Source organism: Hibiscus syriacus, unplaced genomic scaffold (genome assembly GCF_006381635.1).
Source record: "Hibiscus syriacus cultivar Baekdansim isolate YM2019G1 unplaced genomic scaffold, ASM638163v2 tig00110213_pilon, whole genome shotgun sequence".
Lineage (NCBI taxonomy): Eukaryota > Viridiplantae > Streptophyta > Magnoliopsida > Malvales > Malvaceae > Hibiscus > Hibiscus syriacus.
This window is the reverse complement of record NW_024062630.1, coordinates 1,630,939-1,651,746: the sequence shown is the minus strand read 5'-3', so window position 1 is coordinate 1,651,746 and position 20,808 is coordinate 1,630,939. Positions and strand designations below refer to the sequence as shown.

Here is a 20,808-nt window from a genome sequence, read left to right as displayed (position 1 = left end):
GGATGATGGTGATAGAGGATTTGGATGATGGTGGTGGATCCTTTTAATGTTGAAAATCATAATACTTCTATTATTATTTTTCGCTTTGTTGATTGTGTCCCTTAACTTTTCACTTTTATCATATATTCATTTATCCACTTATTTATTGGAACAAATGTATGAGCGCATAAGGGCATACGGGGTCGACAACCCCTCGAGGATATTAATATAAAAAATGCTAAAACTAAATCATCAACGCCCACTTCCCATTGAACCACCAAGCGTACCCTATCAATGATTTATGCAATCTCTCCTAATTCACAAAAACTCTAATCACACTTGGTAAAAATTAATTAAACTAATTAAATCTATCAAATGGTCTCAATAACAAAAAAAAAAGATTATTCTATCTAAAAATCCAATGTTCAAACAACGATGTTCGAAGAAGATATATGCATTATCAATAGATTAAAAAAATTCTAAATAAATATTATTTTATAATTATCACGAAAACAAATTAATTAGACTAACTCATTCCCGTACACTAGAAAACAATTTTAATTAAAATTTGAAAATGAAAAAACATTTAATTGAAAACTTTACACTTGCATTTCATCGGCAGAGACCCTGAGATAATCTATTCTACAGTACAGCTATATCAACTAAAAAGCTATTATGTTATCAATACATTTAAAAAAGTTTTATCAAAAGAATTAAATTAAATTTCTCTTCAAAAATAGCGAGGGATGGTAATTTCAAATAAGGACCGAGAGTCTGTAAAATAAGAATTATTGGGAAAGAATCAAAACAAATCAAAATAACAACTTTTCATTTTTAGAAGAAGTTGATAATTGTAGTTAAAGTCACTAATCAATATTATAAATCAGTATCTCAAATAAAATTATTTTATGCAATGATGCCGTGTTTGACTTTGGCTTAGTGAGTTTGGGAAGTGGTATTTGATTACGGAACTTGTGTAATTTTAAAGTGTCGTATATATCATGCTGATGACAGCTCAAACAGAAGAGAAAATCTAATTGCATTTAATCGTGAACAAGATAGGCCGGTTGAACCAAATGTATTTATAAGAGGTATATACATTATTAATTGTTTAAAAATATTTTAAATAAATATTATTTCGTAATTATTTAAAAAATAAATTTGAGTCCTTAGATCTCCAATCCCACCGATCCGATCAGCAACAGCCTGGATGGCTTGCAATCATTTCTTAACATAATTTCAAGGAAGGATAATATCATATACTTCGGATATATATATATATATATATATATATATATATATTATTATTTTAGAGTGTAAAATACATTACACACTACTCAATTATATATCTGATAAAAAAATAAGTTAGTATTTAAAAAAATATACAAATATATCACTCAATTAAAATATTATTACAAATAAACCATCTAAACTAAAACACATATCTAATATAATTGGTATAATAATATTTTTACTCTTAAAATTTATACATCAGATCAGTTTTATTCTAATTCAAAATAATTCAATAAAATATTTAAAATTTTATTAACTTTTTTCGTGATACTGTCAAATAAAGTGAACTCATAGGATCAAAACAGTAGTTGGATAACTACTTTATGCCATAAAGCATAAATAAGTTATTGTTAAATTATTATTTTTTATGCGGGAAACTTGTATTGAAGAATTACGCATCAGTACATCATAGGCAAAAACCGAAACAACAATCTCAAGACAAATTGAGTTAAAGTACAAAGTAATACTCAAAGATCATGAGGCAAGCGAGCGTGCAGTTGTGTTAAATTGTTATTATACAGGAAAAATAACAATAAAGTGATGTAACTTTTATGAGAGAAAAACAAAGACTAAAATGATAAAAATTATAAATGTAACATCCCAAATCAGGGTAAGTGACTAAATTGCAAATTTTGAAAGTTTTGTGTTCAATTTAGAAATAATTAAAAGTCTAGAGATTTAAGTAAAGAATTTTAATATTAGATTAAATAGCAAAGATGGATGAACTAAAGGGGCAAAATGGTCTTTTCATGGGAAAGATTTTTATCTTCCCTTTTTTAGTATTATAAAACGTGGGAAATATGAGAGAGTTCCAGACTTCTCTTCTTCATTCTCTTCTTTTCCACCGTGAAGCCATAAGCAAAGGTAAGATCTCTTGTTAGTTGATATTTAGCTGAATTTAGGATTTGATTATGATCATTGGATGATAATTAAGCTTAAGGAAAGCTTAAATCATCTTAAAAACAAAGGATCTTGGAATTAGGAGAAATTAAAGATTAAGAGTTTTTGAATGAAATTTTGGAATAGAGTTCATTACTCAAATTGGAAGTTGAATTTGACTTGTCATCTATGAGAATAAAAAGCTAGAAGTGTTAGAATTAAGTTTGGGTAACATGGAAAAATTGGTATGATTCTTGAATACAATGTGGAGGAGTGGATTTTTAAGTTAAAGAGATATTGAATGAAAATTTATTAGTTTAAGTATGTATATTTGAGTTAAGAATATTAAAGGAAGTGAAATAGGAAGTGTGGAACTGAAAATGAAGTGATTTTCGAGCTCAAAATGTGATTTCTGGGCTAGGGGAATCGGTACCCATTCAAGGGGAACCGATACCCCCTCAAACGAACCAGAATTTACAGAATGTCATGGGGGAACCGATACCCCCACAGGAGGGAACCGATTCCCCCCTAAAGGAAGAAATGAATATTAGTTTATTAAGTTCGTTTAAGTTGTTAGTATCGAATTACAAGATGTAGGTATCTAATAATTGTCTTGAAAATGTATAATTATGTAGATTCAGAGCCTGAACGAGTTCCAAAATCATTGTCAAGTAAGATCGATCAAAGGGAAAGATAAGAGATTTGAATTGACTAGTGAGGCCAGGTGAGTGCATATTCAATAGTATATGATGGGTGATGGGAAGAACACTTGCGATGAGTCTATTTCCTGAAGAGTTACATATGAATTCATGATTAAAGGCATGAGTTGAATATGAGTGTATGTATGCTTGATTATATGAATTGATATGTTTTGTATGTGCTATGTGGTTTATGTACACACACTATTAAGTGTTAATGAGAGAATATCAAATAAGTTATGAAATTATATGAATATAGAAGATAAGTCAAGAGATGTAGGGAAATAGAAATAGAGGTTTATGAAGAATCATAGGAGAATAAATATAAGTAATAAGATAATGAAATATAAGACTATGTGAATACATGGTTATGAGAATTAGTAAAATAGAGTTATTTGATTTAATGAGAATTGAGGAAACTAAATAAGATTGAATTATAGAATGGAATGGGAATAATATATCAATTAGGGAACTTGAATATAAAGCGATGATATGCATATATATAGGATAAATTATATGCTAAAGATCTATGGAGTTATATGAAAATGTTATAAGGAATATATGAAATTGAATTAATTAAATGGATTAAAGTAGTATATAAATAAAATACGATAAGTGTAATATATATGTTAGATATACGACATAAGTTATATAATCTAAGGGAATACAAGGAAATAAAGCATAAAGTAGACGAAATGAGATAAGTTATTATATACCTATATGATATATGTTAGCAGGTAATATGAAAGGATTCATGAAACTTATATAAGCTATGTGAAAGTGATCTAGGTGTTTATATGTGAATTATTTGGTAATAAGTTATATGAAATAAGTGTAGTGATTACCTTATCATAAGAGATAAGTCAGAGAATGTGAATAATATGACCAGAAACTATAAGCCTGTGTGATGAAATGAATATATGAAAACATGACTATGAGATATGTGATAAGAAGTTGTGATTAAATGATCAAGAGATATAAGCTAAGGGATATCTGTGAATTACATGAAAATGTGCTATGTGTAAGTGAATTACGTGATTATATGAATATGAAATCATATGCGAATTGATATGAACTACGTGATTACATGTATGTGTGAATGAAGCTACGAGCTTATATGAATATGTGATATGTTACATGAATATGTGCAAGGATATAAAAGATAGTGCCCATGTTATGTGTCTTGAGAGCTTTGGGGTATAGTTGGCATGCCAAGAGTCGAGGGTCTACGCGGTCCTTCGGGACATATAGGTATCCTATGGAACATCTATGAGGTCCTTTGCGACACATATTTGGTCCTTAGCATATGTATATGATTCTTAAGGAATTTTTTACGTAGTCCTTCGGGACGTATATGTATTCTTTGGAGCATGTATGAGGTCTTTTGGGACACTTACTTGATCCTTGGTATATGTATATGGTTCTTAAGGAATTTATATGTGGTCCTTATGGACAATCTTATATGGCACTACGATGTAAATTCTACGCGGTACTTCGGTGCAATTATACGAGCTGTGGTGAAAGCATTAGTGCACAACCTCTATAGACTCACATACCTATAGTTCTCATATATGTCCATGGGCTAATCATGAGATAATAACAACAAATATATGTTTGTGATATGATAAATGTTGTAGAAATGATATGATGCTTTATGTGTATGTAGGTATAATTTGTTAAGTAATCTGATATGATTTTGTATGTTATGATGAAATAAGGTGATTTAGTATAGCATGATAGAATGAAACATGCATGCATTGTTAAATGTTATTAAGTGCATTATAAGTTTTATTTGCCTCACTAAGTCATCGACTTAGCATGTGAGTGTTTCACACGTAGGTTCCGGAAAGCTAGAAGAAAAGCTAAGAGAGCAAGACAGGTCAGCATCTCCCTTATAAATTTCAGATCAGAAAATAGATGACTTAAATTATTTTGGTTATTTTAAATATAATTGGCATGTATTAAAGGATTGAGTTAATATGCCCTGATTAATTTTAGTTATTATGGTCAATTTATGTAAATAAGTTGCTTTTACTTTAATTAAAGTTTAAATTTTCTTTGAATTTTGTCAAGAGTCAAAGTTTGAAAGTCAATGTGACACCTCGGACTCGTATCCGGGTCGGGTACGGGTTGGGGGTGTTACAATAAATATAAAAGTTAAATTTATTATATTATTTGACATATTATATAAATTTTAGATAAGAAATAATTTATAAAATAAGAATGATCGAGAAGAACAAATCAAAATAACAACTTTTCATTTTTAAGAAAATGATAACTCAAATTAAAATTATTTCAATATTATAAACCAGTATCAATAGGGATGGACATGAGACCTGAACCCAACGAGTTCCGATCGGGTCGTTTTTAAAAAAAATCTAGTTCAGATCGGGTTCGGGTTCAGGGTGAAAATTTTCCGACCTGACCCAGGAAAAATAATATAATTTTACCTTATATATTTATGAATAGTTACAATAATATCACTCTATTTATTATTATTTTTTCAATTAAATCAATTTTTTATTGAATAAAAATATTATTTATTTATTATTTTAGGTCGGGTTTTATCATAAAAAATCGGATCGGGTTCAGATCGGGTGGAAGTATATATTTTTCGGATCAGGTCGAGTCTAATGAATGATGTAAAATTTTCGGGTCGGGTCAGGTTGGCTGAAACCTGATCCAAACCCGACCCATGCCTATCCCTAAATATCACAAATGAAAAAAATGGATTATAATTCAAATAAGGAAAAGTTTATAAAATAAGAATGATTGAGAGAGAATTAAAAAAATCAAAATAGCAACTTTTCATTTTGGAAGAAATGTAGAACTCAAACTAAACCCATTTACCAATACTATACAGCATCATAAATGAAAAAGAATTGATGACAATTTCGAATAAGAAATGAAAAGTTTATAAAATAAGAATGATTGAAAAATAATCCAAACATATTAAAATAACAACCGTTCATCTTGGAAGAAACGGATAACTCAAGTTAAAGTCATTTATCGAGATATTATAAATCGATATCACAAATAAAAAAGAAATTGATATCCGTTTAAGATAAGGAATGGAGATTGTTAGAGTTGTTATACCGTTATGCATATTGTTAGAATTAACAGCTGTGGTTGATGGTTGTACAGTTAGTTCCGTAACTGCATAGTCACAGCTCATGTGCATGCTTTATATATTGCTTGAAGTGTTGAAGAAAAAGTAGTGCATTAATTCGATATCATTAAACTCTAACAAACTCGACTCATTTATCAATATGATAAATCGGTATCACAAGTAACGAGAAATTGATGATAATTTTAAATAAGGATGAAAGAATTTATAAAATAAGAATGATTAAAGAGAATCAAAATATTAACTTCTTATTTTCAGAAGAAATGGATTATTTAAATTAAAATTATTGAATAATATTATAAATAAATATTATAAAGGAAAAAGATGTTGCGGAAGACGGCTATCGGATAGAGCAAAAATGCAACTGATAATTTGAGAAAATAAAAATTGAAGATAAAAGAGACACAAAATTTACGTGGAAAACCCCTAAATAATATAGGGTAAAAACCACAGGCAACGGTAGAAGAATTTCACTATGAGAAAAATAGGAATTATAACCTCTCTCGATCTACCAAGGAGAAAACAATGATAATTCTCTCTTGATAAAAAGGAGAAAACAACTCTCAAGAAACTCTCTAAATTCTCTCTAGTATTGGAAGAAAGCTAGAATGTTTTGGGATGGTTTTGAAGATAAATAAGCTATGGTATTTATAGTTGAAACTTAAGGACTAATTTATAAATATCCTAAATTACAATGACTACAATTGAGATTTTACCATTGTTGATTTTCAACAAATAGCCAACCATTTTTGACAAAATTGGTGGTTGCCACCGAAAGTGGCTTGGCCACTTGTTTATTTTTCAACAATCTCCCACTTGAAGATTTGATTGGAACAATCATATCTTCACACCATTCTTTCTACCTTGTACCATCATGTTGTTTATGTCTCTGACAGGCCACAAGAGGATCGACACCAAGTAAATTTATTAGCGTTGATCGTCTTTGTCATGAAATCTGCTATGTTGTTTTTGGTATGGATCTTCTACATATCTACTGTCTCTTCTTCCACCTTTTCACGAATGAAATGGTACTGAACTCGTATGTGCTTTGTCCTTGAATGAAATGCTGGATTCCTTGCTAGATGCAAGGCGCTTTAACTGTCACAAAATAGAGAGACATACTCTTGATTGTGCCCAAGCTCCTCCAATAGCATCTTCAATCAAATTGCTTTTTTACTGGCTTGTGTAGCTGCTACATATTCTACTTCTGTTGTGGATGTAGCCATAACTTACTGTAATTTTGAAACCCAGCTTACAGCTCCACCAGCAACTTTGAACACATATCCTGTAGTAGATTTGCTTTTATCCAAATCCCCTACATAGTCAGAATCTACATACCCATTGATTAGTAAGTTTGATCCTCTGTAACATAATGCAACATTTGAGGTCCCTTTGATGTATCTCAGGATCCTCTTTATTGTATTTCAATGCTCTTTGCCTAGATTCGCCATGTACCGACTAACCACTCCCACTGCTTGTGCAATGTCTGGTCTTGTGCATATCATAGCGAACATTAAACTTCCCACTGCTGATGCATACGGTACTCGAGACATCTCCATCCTCTCTTCTTCACTGCTAGGACTCATACTGGAGGATAATTTGAAGTTAATAGGAAGAGGGGTAGAAATTGGCGTACAATCTTGCATGTTGAATCGTGACAAGATCTTCTTTAAGTAATTCTTTTGTGAAAGCCAAATCTTCCTATTACTTCTATCTCGGTGAATTTGCATCCCTATAATCTTGTTTACTGATCCCAAGTCCTTCATTTCAAATTCCCTAGCTAGTTGTGCCTTCAATTCTTCAATATGATCTTTGTTGGGTCCTGCAACTAACATGTCATCCACATACAACAACAATATAACAAAATTGTTATCACCAAACCTCTTGAAATAAGCATAAGGGTCTGCATTAAGTCTGTTGTATCCAAGGCACATAATGAAGGAATCAAATCTCTTATACCAACACCTCAACGACTGCTTTAGACCGTACAGAGATTTGTTCAACCTGCAAACCAAGTTCTTCTTTTCTTTTTCTTCAAAACCTTCAGGCTGGAGCATGTAAATCTCTTCTTCAAGATTTCCATGAAGAAAAGTTGTTTTAACATCTAGCTGCTCTAGATGTAAGTCCAATATAGCACACATTGCCAAAACTACTCGAACTGTTGTTAGTCGAACCATAAGAGAAAATATTTCATTGAAATCAATACCTTCTTTTTGAGCATATCCTTTGACCACCAGTCTTGCACGATACCTCTCCACTTGATCGTCACCATTTCGCTTGATTTTGAAGTCGCATTTGTTACCAATTGGCTTCCTTCCTTGTGGTAGTGTCACAAGGTCCCATGTATTATTTTTATGAAGGGCTTCAATTTCTTCTTGCATCGCCATCATCCATAGTGAAGCATCTGAGTTGTTTATTGCCTCCTGGTATGTTGATGGCTCACCGTTCTCTGTTAAAAGGCAGTATGCAATATTACCTTCTATAACATAATCTGAGTGCCAATTGGGACGTCTTCTCACACGATCTGATTGACGAGTTGTTGGAGCTTCAGAACTCTATGGTTCTTGTTCATCATGTGTTGGTTCTATTTCAGAATAATCTCCTTGTTCAACCTCCTTTTCCACATGTATATGTGTAGTCTCTAACTTTTCAGCGCTATCATCGTCTTCTTTTCTTTGTATTTTATCTTCTACAAATATAACATCCCTGCTGATGATCACTTTACGGGCAGTGGGATCCCACAAGCGATACCCCTTGAATCCATCAGCATACCCCAAGAATTTGCATTTCTTGGATTTTGGATCTAGTTTTGAGATTTCTTGGGAGTTGTACATCACGTACACAATACTTCCAAATATATGGAGGTTTGAATAATCAGCTGGTATACCAGTCCACATCTCCATTGGTGTCTTCAGCTCTATTGCAGTTGATGGAGCTCGATTCACCAAATAACAAGCAGTATTGACTGATTCTGCCCAGAATGATTTTTCTAGGCCTGCATCCCTCAACATTGCTCTTGTTCTCTCTAACAAGGTTCTGTTCATCCGCTCTGCCACTCCATTTTGTTCAGGAGTGTTTGCCACTGTGAACTGTCTTTTGATGACTTATTTCCTGTAAAAGTCATCAAATTTTTCGCTTGCGTATTCTCCTCCATTATCTGTTCTGAAACACTTGATCTTATTTCTAGAATCAAGTTCCACCCGCGCTTCGAAGTTTTTGAAAGTTGAAAACACATCTGACTTCTTCTTAATAGGGTACACCCAGCATCTCCTAGAGTAGTCATTAATAAATAAGACAAAGTATTTTGCTCCGCCTAGGGATGTAACTGGTGCTTGCCATACGTCAGAGTGAACCAATTCTAAAACACTTTTGCTCTAGAATTTGACGTGTTGATTTTCAACTGGTGCTGCTTACTTGTTATGCAATGCTCACACAAGGTAAGTGATACCTTTGTTAAGCCTGAAAGTAGCTTTTGCTCCACAAGGACTTTCATTCCTTGTTCTGACATGTGTCCAAGTTTCTGATGCCATAGCATTGCCGAATATTAACTACATGAGGCAACAGAGGCTTCTGCTTCTACCAAAGTCTCTCCCTTCAGCATGTACAAGTTTGCAGCTATCTTTTCACCTTTCAGCACCACAAGCGCTCCACGGAACACCTTCATGATTCCTTTCCGTGTTTCAATCTTGCTTGCATTATTATCCAACAATCCGTAGGATAATAAATTTTTCTTCAGGTCTTTCACGTGCCACACATCTCGAACAACTTTAATTGTTCCATCATACATCTTCAATTTGATGGTTCCAACGCCAATGATCTCTAAGGCATGATCATTGCAACTATACACAGATCCTCCTGAGACAGGTTCATAATGATGGAATCATTCTCTTCTTAAGGTCATGTGATATGTTGCTCCTGAATCAATGAGCCATATATCTGCAAATCTTTTTCTGCCTTCTTCAAGTGACCCTTCTTTCCACAGTTGTAGCACTTTAAATTCTTCTTGCTTCTCGACTTCGATCTACCATGTTTGTGACTGTTGCTTTGGTCACGTTCTGTTGATCTCCCTCTCATCGTTGTCATCGTTGTTAACGCTTCTGCTTGTTGCAGATTTACTTGTCTGTCTTCTTTGTTCTTGCGCCGATTTTCTTCTTGTAGAACAGCAGCTGCAACGTCATCGAAAACTAGACTGGTGACATTACTGTTTGTCAAGTTGATGATGAGTTGATCATACGAATCCAGTAGGCTTTGAAGTAGAAGTTCAGCACGTTCTTGTTCTCCTATTTTACAGCTTAAAGATATAAGCTGAGAAAATAAAGTGTTCAGTGTATTTAAGTGCTCCGTCACTGAAGTAGATTCTGGCATACGGAGAGTGTACAATTTTCTCTTAAGGACAATTTTAATTGTGCAACGATGTGGCCTCGTACAGTTTGGTGAGATGATCTCATATCTCCTTAGCTGTCTTTTTCTCCTCGATGCTTGACAATACTTCATCTGCTAATGCTAGATGAAAGTTTGTCATAGCATTCCCGTCCATTTCGATCCATTTGTTGTCATCTGTGAAATCCACCGGCCTTTCACTGATAGCTGCTAGACAACCGTCTTTCCTCAGGATGACCTTCATCTTCAATTTCCACAATGAGAAATTTCTCCCATTGAATTTTTCAATATCAAATTTCGTTGTCATAGCTTCTTTTATTGATAGCTCCCACTATTTCACTATCGTGAATAGTTCTCTGGAACCTTCAAAGAATGGGTAATACCTTCTTACTTTCTTATGTTGGAGGATCCACCTTTTGGTGGCAACCACAATGATAATAAGTAGATATTATACACTCAAATCTGGCTCTGATACCAATTGTTGCGGAAGACGGCTATCGGATAGAGCAAAAATGCAACTGATAATTTGAGAAAATAAAAATTGAAGATAAAAGAGAGACAAAATTTACGTGGAAAACCCCTAAATAATATAAGGTAAAAACCACGGGCAACGGTAGAAGAATTTCACTATGAGAAAAATAAGAATTACAACCTCTCTCGATCTCCCAAGGAGAAAACAATGATAATTCTCTCTTGATAAAAAGGAGAAAACAACTCTCAAGAAACTCTCTAAATTCTCTCTAGTATTGGAAGAAAGCTAGAATCCTTTGGGATGGTTTTGAAGCTAAATAAGCTAGGGTATTTATAGTTGAAGCTTAAGGACTAATTTGTAAATATCCTAAATTACAATGACTAAAATTGAGATTTTACCATTATTGATTTTCAACAAAAGCCAACCCTTTTTGACAAAAAATTTTCGGTGGATATTTTAATTCCACCTTTCGGTGGATTGGTTTAGTTTTCAACAAAAGAAACTGATGATAATTTTAAATAGAGAAATTAAAGTCACAAATTTATTTAATGTGAACTTATTGATTGTGGCGGTTGTTAAAATTTTAATAAAATTAACTTTTTAAAGATATAAAATGTTTAATTAGAGTTAAATTCAATGTAGATGATTTGGGTTAGATTAAAGTATAATGATAATTCAATGTCCTTAAATTAGATGATTTGGGTATATATTAACTCGATTAAAAATTATTACGTTATTGTTATTTTAAGAGTTTATAATTTAAAATTTAGAGTTAAGCTTTTAATGTGTAGAGGTTAAAGGTTTAGATTTCAGGATTTATATAGATAGATTGTATGAAATACACAATCTATGTGTCAAATAACAATTCAATGATTAAGGAAAAAAATCTTACACACAGATTATGTAAACTTTATACTACACAAATCTAATTATAGAAGTCCTATTTAGAATTTAGGGTTATGAGATTACACAAGCCTGACTATAAATGAGTTAATTAGGGTTTAGGGTTTATGAATTTAGGGTTTACTACAATTTAATATTTCAAGTTGTATGATTAATGAGTTGTGATTTTAGATTTTAGGGTTTAAGACTAAAATAGAGAAATAGTGTAAAATAAATTTTATATTGTTTGTGTATGAGATAATAACCCAAAGATTAACCTTCGGCTTACTCCCTAGAATTCTAAAAGGTCTCGCATGCCCCTTCTAAACTTTGACTACCCCGCAACGATGATTAGGTCTACCTTCAGCCACCTACATTAAAAACGACAAATAAAACTGAAGAACATTAAGAACATGATTGAGATACACCTCCCTCGATTTCTCCTCGATCGCATTTACTCTAAAATGCGTCAACTCTCTTTTGTTTACAGAGTTGGACGCCCCTTGCATAAACCCTTATTCAATGAAGTTAGAAGTTTTTTCTTGCATCAACCCTTCTTACTTGAAACATGGTTCTCTCTTTTCTATCTTGCCCATAAGTAGTGCTTTCACAGTTGCAATGTCCCTTTGATCATTTAGGCTCTCTCGAATCTTCTCCAATTTTGGCTTCCAAGATTATTTATAAATAAAATTATGATTGATATATTTTAGATTATTATTTGATATAAAATTTATTTTAAATAAAATATATATTCTAATCCTAAATCCTAAAATCTAAATTCTAACTCCTACAATTTAAAATTTAAACTTTAAACCCTAAATCTAATTGTCCCCTAACCTTAAAATAGAGAAGCTCATGTAAATTTTAATTTAAACATATTGCGTATTAAATAATTTTATATAAAATATTTTAATTCAACCATGTGAATGTTATAAACAAGATATAGGAAAAGTCCATACCTTCCTTATAAATGTCCATCGAACTCCATTAATTGTCGAAGCTCAAAATAGTTGGGTTTGGCAATCCTCTTGAAGCATGGGAGCTTGTTTCTTCATTATCTTAATCATCTCTACTACTCTTTGTGTTAAAATCTTCAATCTTTACATTAAGAAAACAATTCCGCAGCTCCCTCCAGGCCCCCTCACAATTCCATTATTTGGCAACCACCTATGTCTCCTTCTAAAGCCATTGCCCCACGTTAAGGCCCTTCGTGAAAGATATGGTCCTATTTATACCCTTTATATAGGCTCAAAGCCCTTAATCGTTATTGCCAGTCACTCCGTTGCTCGCCAAGCCTTGATTTCTAACGCTGCCATCTTCGCCGACCGTCCCCAAGCGACGGCCACAGATAAATTCCTCAGCTGTGATCAACACAACATCAGCTTGGCATTCTACGGCCCTACATGGCTCCGGCTCCGCCGTAATCTCACTTCCAATATCATTAGTTCTTCACGCAGAAAATCCTTTTCGTGTGCACGTAAATGGGTCTTGGATTCACTCATCAATCGCCTTAAGTCTAATGAATATCATCATCATCTACCGATTCAAGTAAGGGAGCATCTACTACATGCACTCTTTAGTTTGTTTGCTTTCATTTGCTTCGGCGAGAAGCTTGAAGACAAGAAAATTCAAGATATAAAGAACACGCAGCAAGGCTTGCAGTCGAGTTTCGATCGGTTCAAACTACTCAACCTGTTTCCGAGTTCGGGAAAGTTCTTCTTTCGCAAGCGTTGGCAAGAGCTTCGTCGGCTTCGACTTGATCAGGAGGAAGTATTGGTCCCTTTGATAAGAGCCAGAAAGGCAATGAGGGATGAACATGGTCGTGCGGAGCCTTTCATCCCCTACGTCGACACATTGTTTGATGTGCATCTTATAGAGGAAAAAAGAAAGCTTGAAGAACAAGAAATCGTGACATTGTGCTCTGAGTTCTTCACCGCCGGCGCTGATACTACTTCCACTGCTCTAGAATGGATAATGGCTAATTTGGTGAAGCACCCACAAATTCAAGACAAGTTATTCGAGGAAATCAAAGGAGTTATCTCAGAAGGAGAAGTACTGGAGATTAAGGATGAACATTTGGGTAAGATGCCATACCTTAGAGCTGTTATCTTAGAAAGTTTAAGGCTTCATCCTCCTACCCATTTCCTAATCCCACGTTGTGTGACGAAAGACGTTGTTCTGGGTGGCTTTTTGGTGCCAAAGAACACTATTGTAACGTTTATGGTATCGGAAATGGGTCGGAATCGGGACGTATGGGAAAATCCGATGGTTTTCGACCCGGAGAGATTCTTTAGGGACGGTGATGGAAGAAAAGAATTCGATTTTAGTGGAACGAAAGAGATTAATATGATGCCATTTGGTGTAGGGACAAGGATGTGTCCAGCGTATCGTCTTGCAATGCTTCATTTGGAGTACTTGTTGGCAAACTTAATCTGGCATTTTAATTTTGAGTGTGCAAATGAAGACGTGGATTTGACTGAGAAACATGAATTCACAACCGTCATGCAGAATCCTTTGCAGGTTCAAATCACTCCTAGATTATAACTCCACTGAATTGTCTTGTTTTCAATATAGAAACTATGTACCATCTTTTGCAATTCAAGCATGCGGTTGTGTCAAGCAATTAATAACTGTACTTTATTATTACTATAATATGATCCTCCTTTTTCTTGTATGTATTATTCTATTATTTATATCCAGGATTTTTAATTGTTTTTCTCAATAATATCGTCTTTATAATTTATATTTAGATATTTTCTTAACAACGTAATATATTTTATCATTACACTTTATTCTTGTTGATATATAATCTCTTTAATAAAAGATAAAATATGCATAATATAATAAATATATGAAGCAACTAAAATATACATAAAATAAATTATTAATTAAAATATAAGAAGAGGTGTGTTTTTGTGAATGTGTTGATAGGCCAAAGTGGAGGGTCCCCTCTGCTTGGTTGGCTGACACATGGACTTGAGCGATGTTCCCGTGCATGGGGATCAGATGAGGCATTGTAGGTTAGGAGGACGAGGGATGATGAGTAAGTGGGATATACTACAACAGATGGAGGGCCCAAGCTAATACATGGACACCCCATTTCTGCATGTAAATTGAGAGGCCCATAACCCAATCAAATAGTGAGATCATTCCGGTTTCAAGCAGAGATACGTCCAATGCAGCAGTCACCAACCGCCACTTCCAATTCAATTCATCTTTCAACACCATCTTCCGTCCTTACCTAATGAATCGGCCAAGCTCTTGATAACCCGAACCATTGTAAGACCAATCACAACTGTAATTAAAAGTGCAGCACAGCAGAATCAACCTTATCCAATGCCATTGTAGGATTTTATCCCCGCGATAGTTAAAGTAGCAGGCCACCTGTTAAAAGTCGATACAAATTTTAGGAAATCTATAAGTATCATTTAGTGTGTGTATATATATATATTAAGAATATTTTAGAATAATATGAAAATAATAGATGTATAGAAATATTTATAAAATAATCTAGATATTTGTAATATTTAATATTATATTTTTAATTAACTACTAAAATAATCTAGATATTTGGCTAAGTTGTTGAGATGTGTTAACAATCCAATGACCACTAAAATCTATAAATAGCGATGAGTTTTATCATTATAGTAAGAGTAAAAAGAGGGAAAAGAGTATAAATGTGAGTTAAAGAAAGAGACCTTAGACGTAGAGAAGAGAAAAGTAGTGGAATAAGTGTGTAGTTTTGTAATTGTAATTTGTATTAATAAAAAGTGTTCTCTTCTCTTAAGTTTCTTGGTTAAGCCTTGGTTTGTTTTAAGTTATTACTGCACTCGTATTAGTTTTATTATATGGTTGAATTTGTAGCCTGATTGATATATGATCGGTTATACTGCCTAATTGATAAATGATCAGTTTTGTTGCATGAATGATATATGGTCGGCGCTACCGCCTATGTATTATTGTGCACTAAGAATTTATAAAATTAAAGACTGACCAACGTTGAAGAATTAGTGTAGTATTAGTGATATATCCTAAATAGTGAATAAATTAAACTCGTCAAAGTTTTTAACAATACAATCTCCGGAGTGATAACAAGAAATCTTAAGAACCTCCATGTAATTCCAACAAAACCATATGCATTTTTAAACTTAAATTTTATTACATGAAATTCCTTTTTATATCTTCATATTGTAATGTTTTTATAGTGTGGAAATGAAGGGATTTATTCTTGGAAATTGTTTTATAAAACATGGTTAATGGGCATTTTTAAGGTCAAGGTTTAAATGTGTGATACATTTATATATGTGGTTAAGTATTTGTTGGAATTTTATCTTAATATATGTAATTTGACATAAAATTTAATATGTTTAAAATTAATTATAGGTAAATAAAAAATTGATCCTAAAGATTCCTTTAATGAGAACGTTTTAAAATCGAATGATTTTCTATTATTTGATGAAATATATTAAAGTTATTTTGTAAATTTAATTAGATACACAATTCGATTCGATTTGATTTCTTTTTTTTTAAACAGACATCCGATCATTTATCTCAATATGTCAATTCATAAGTTAAGTACATTTATACATGAATTAACATTCATGTATTTCATATATTCATGCACGGATGATCAATGTCTACAGCTTACACGATAGAAGGGTTTGTTTCTCTTAATTTTTTTTAGTATAATAACACTTTAAATCTAATCTCAAGTTAAATAAGATCCTTATTCTTTTTAATCTTTAAATATTCAATAAATTTTGTCTTTAACAAATGCATGTATATACAAGTGATTTAATTATGTTAATATTCCAAGTATAGTATAGGGAGATGTTTACCTTTATTGTCTAACCTACAAGCTAATTTGGGTTGGTATTCCATCTCAGCATTGCTTAATTCAACATTCATATTGAAATGATGGTCTTTTAATGCATGCTCGATTATGGTCGCTCCATTATTATTGTTATTATTTAAAAGGAAAGTAATCTTATTAACTGATTAAAAAAATCAAATTTGCATCTGCATTAATCTTTCAGCCCAAAAACATGGAGAAACAAAAAAACTAAAAACTTGAACATTACCATATAATTTAAAAAGAAGAAGAAGAAGACGAGGAACTCTTGATAATGTGTTTTGTTCTCAATAACACGAAAATTACTAACTTATCTATCATGCAAACAAAACAAAAAACACAGAAACAGTTCATATTTGAAGGTTCAGAAAGCTTAACCATGTTTACCAAATCATATATATATGAGCTAGACTCGTAGACCATCTTTGGCCGAAGCTGAACCGCCCGAACCATGAGCATCGGTGTGGTCATTATGCCTCCCTGATGGACCTGATGGAGGAATGGAAACACCTTTGGTGAGAAAACCGAAGGAAGCTTTGCTGGAGTTCATCGCCATATTGTTATTCCCGACGCTTAAATCACGGGTTCTGTACAAAGCTGCATTGCTTAAAGGGAACAGAAACAAAATAAAAATGGTTAAAATAATCTGTCTGGTAGCCATCCAAATGAAGGGAATTGTGGTTGTTGGATTTTGCATAATGAAAATGTCAATTAAGATTGATTTTGATTAAAGGATGAAAATCATATATATATATATATATATATATATATATATAGATAGATACACAGTGTATACACGTATATTATTTGTATGAAAAGCAAAGTAACGTGAGAGGGTCTGCAGAAATTGAGATGTGTAGGAAAATGTCAAAGATAAAAGTTGCAGAGTAACGGATGCTTAAAGAGAAAGCAAAGCATATATATATTTATTATAGTTTGGTAAGTTTGTGATTTATATAATTAAGTTAAAACATATTCATATCTTAATATTTTATTCATATTTTTTATATATTATTTTTATTACAAAATTGAAAGATGTTTATATATATTGGAGTAAATATGTTTATATACCAATATCTTATGTAAGAAGAGAGAAATTGTATTGCATGCAAGGTTGGAGGCAGGCAGTTATAAAGAAAGTACTCTTTTTCATTGTTTGGGGAAACACATTTATAATTTTGTTACCTCATTTGGACTCTCTTGCCTTGTATGAAAACATGTAAAAATATAGGTATAACTTAAATATGAATAGAAGATATAGGCGTAAGAGCGTTACGTTCATCTAAGATTTTTGAGGTTACTTTGTATTATGACATATCATTTTTATAATAATGAATATTATTTTACAACGTGCATAGATCATTTTATAATATTTCTATAAGCTTAATGATAATTTTATAATTTTTCAAATTTTAATAATAAAAAATTCATTTCAAATTAATTTAATGACTATTTGTGTAATTTATCAAATAATTAAATTATAGGGATACAAATTTTTGCATAATAGAGAATTTTTTTACAGTAACTTAAACAACCATTAAAAAATAGGAGGCAGGGTAAACCTTGAGTATGTAAAAAAAAACATTTTTGACGATTAATGTTAGAACAATATTCGTGTTTTTCTTTAAAGGAGAAAGAATTGATAATTGAGTTATGATTTTGAGATAAAATATTTGATTGATTATAATAGAATAGAAGTGATAATTGAGGTATTAAACGTGTATTTTATTCTATTATATAATTTTTTAAATAGTTTGGTGTAATTACAAAGGTAACATATGTTCATAGTCTTTTTTAACCATTGTCAATTCATATACACAACTGCTTGAGTTCAAGATTGAATAACAACACTCCCTTTAACTAACCAAGGAGATAACTCAATAATTTAAACCCTAACATAAATTAGAAGTAGATAATAATTAATGTTATTTGATTCATGTGATTACATTTTTTTTCATACTCAAACTGTTTCAGGTTTGAATTCGAAGAAATTAAAAATTAGTTGAATTTGTTCATGATTTTTTTAGCTTTTGTCAATTCTCATACATAATTGTTTGAGCTCAAGATTGAATACCAACACTGCCTTCAACCAACCAAGGAGGTAACTCAATAATTTAAACCTTAACATAAATTAAAAGTAGATAATAATTAAATGTTAATTGATTCATGTAGCTACATTTTTTTCATACTCAAACTGGTTTCGGGTTTGAATTCGAAGAAACTAAAAATTAGTTGAATCTATTCAAAATCTCTTTTAACCATTGTCAATTCACATACACAACTGCTTGAGTTCATGATCGAAGACCAACACTGTAACACCCCCAACCCATACCCGACCCGGATATGAGTCAGAGATACTACATTGACTTTAAAACACAACTCTTAATAAATAATAGTAAAATATTTGAATTTATATTAAGAAAATACAATAATATACATACTGTAATATAAGTTTATCAAAATATTCAGAGCATACACAACTTAACCCTTTAATTACATGCCAACCGCCATTTACATAACAAAATAACCTACTGATTAAGTTGCTTCTGATCTGATGGTTGCAGGAGTAATACTGTCAAGCTGCTTCACCTGTCTCGTCTAATTCCTCGGATCCTACGTGTGAAACACTCACACGCTAAGTCATCGACTTAGTGAGGCAATAATAATAACAAGGCAATGTAATGTAATTAAAATGTCAGGATCATATGAGATGAGATGCAAACATGTACTTAATCAATGTAGTATACATCATCAATATCCATACCTGTAAGCGTATGACTGTAACATTCATGAATATGTATTAATAAGTTTATTGGCCCATGATCGCATATTGAGAACCTAAGGTATCGGAGTAATGTGAGGTTGTGCACTATGCTGTCACCACAGCTCGTATAACTGCACCGAAGTGCCCCGTAGAATTGCACCGTAGTGCCATATAATGATGTCCATAAGGACCACATAGAATTCCTTAAGAATCATATACACATACTATGGATCAAGTATGTGTCTTTCAAGACTTCACACAGGTTCCAAAGGATATACATATGTCCTAAAGAACCGCGTAGACCCTCTACCCTTGGCATGCCAACTATACCTATAGTTCTCATCTACATAACATGGGCTTTTACATTTCACGTAGTCTATATCGCGTAGACATGTAATTTCTTACCTTTTCACATAGCTCATAATTTTTTCCCACATATTCATGTCATATAATGCATTTTATATGAATTCATGTCATGTCTCATAATACAGAATATGCTCATGTATCAAGATATAAATCTAGACTTATCACAAGTCTAGAATGCAGGATATTTCTATAATCATGCTATGCATATGCACTCACCTATACTTCTTTGCCTTTTCCTCGATCGATTCTACTTGTAGATTGTTCCCGAACTCGAGTAGGCTCGGTATCTACATAAACATAATTTTCAAGATGATCATCAGATGTCTATGTCTTGAAATTAAGCTTTAATAGCTTACTAATTTAAGGAATTTATAGCTTAGTCTTTCTTTCTTTTCTTTCTTTTTTTTTCTCATGGGGGAATCGGTTCCCCCCCTGGGGGTATCGGTTCCCCTCTAGCATTCTGGAATTTCATATCCGTTGAGGGGGTATCGGTTCCCCCCTGGGGGTATCGATTCCCCTCTAGTATTCTGGAAATTCATATTCGTTGAGGGGGTATCGGTTCCCCTTGAATGGGTACCGATTCCCCTAACCCAGAAATCCTATTTTGAGCTCGGAAATCATCCCATTTCAGCTCAAACATACATATTTCAATCCCTTTAATACTCTTAGCTCTCATACACTTACTTAAACTAATTATTATCCATTCAATACCTCTAAAACTAAGAAAACTACTCATCCATATAGAATTGAAGAATCTTACTCCAATTCCAACTTGTTCTAATTTCAATTCTATTACTTCATACTTCTTAATTAGCTTATTGACAAGTCAAAAATCTTATTCAAACATCAAAAACTCATCCATATCAAAATTTCATCTAAAAACTCATTTTCCAAATCTATCTCTAAAACACTTATCTTGTAGTTTTAATGTCATATAAGCTTTCCTTTAGCTTATATAACATACAAACTTCCATTTCCAATCTTAAAAATCAAAGAAACTACCAAGGTTCAGTTTCTTACCTTTACTTGCAAGCTCCACGTTTGGAGAAGGAAGAGAAGAAGATAAGAAAGAAGAAATGGGAGTATTCTGGAAACCTAATACCCACGTGATTTCTA

The 20,808-nt window shown here is 32.5% G+C and overlaps 1 protein-coding gene across 1 annotated transcript; it reads left to right on the top strand.

Moving 5' to 3' along the window:
- Positions 1–12,745: 12,745 nt before the first annotated feature.
- LOC120113700 (cytochrome P450 89A2-like) lies at positions 12,746–14,254 on the top strand. Its single transcript, XM_039134764.1, has one exon. The coding sequence runs from the start codon at positions 12,746–12,748 to the stop codon at positions 14,252–14,254; it is 1,509 nt and encodes a 502-aa protein (XP_038990695.1).
- Positions 14,255–20,808: the final 6,554 nt, after the last annotated feature.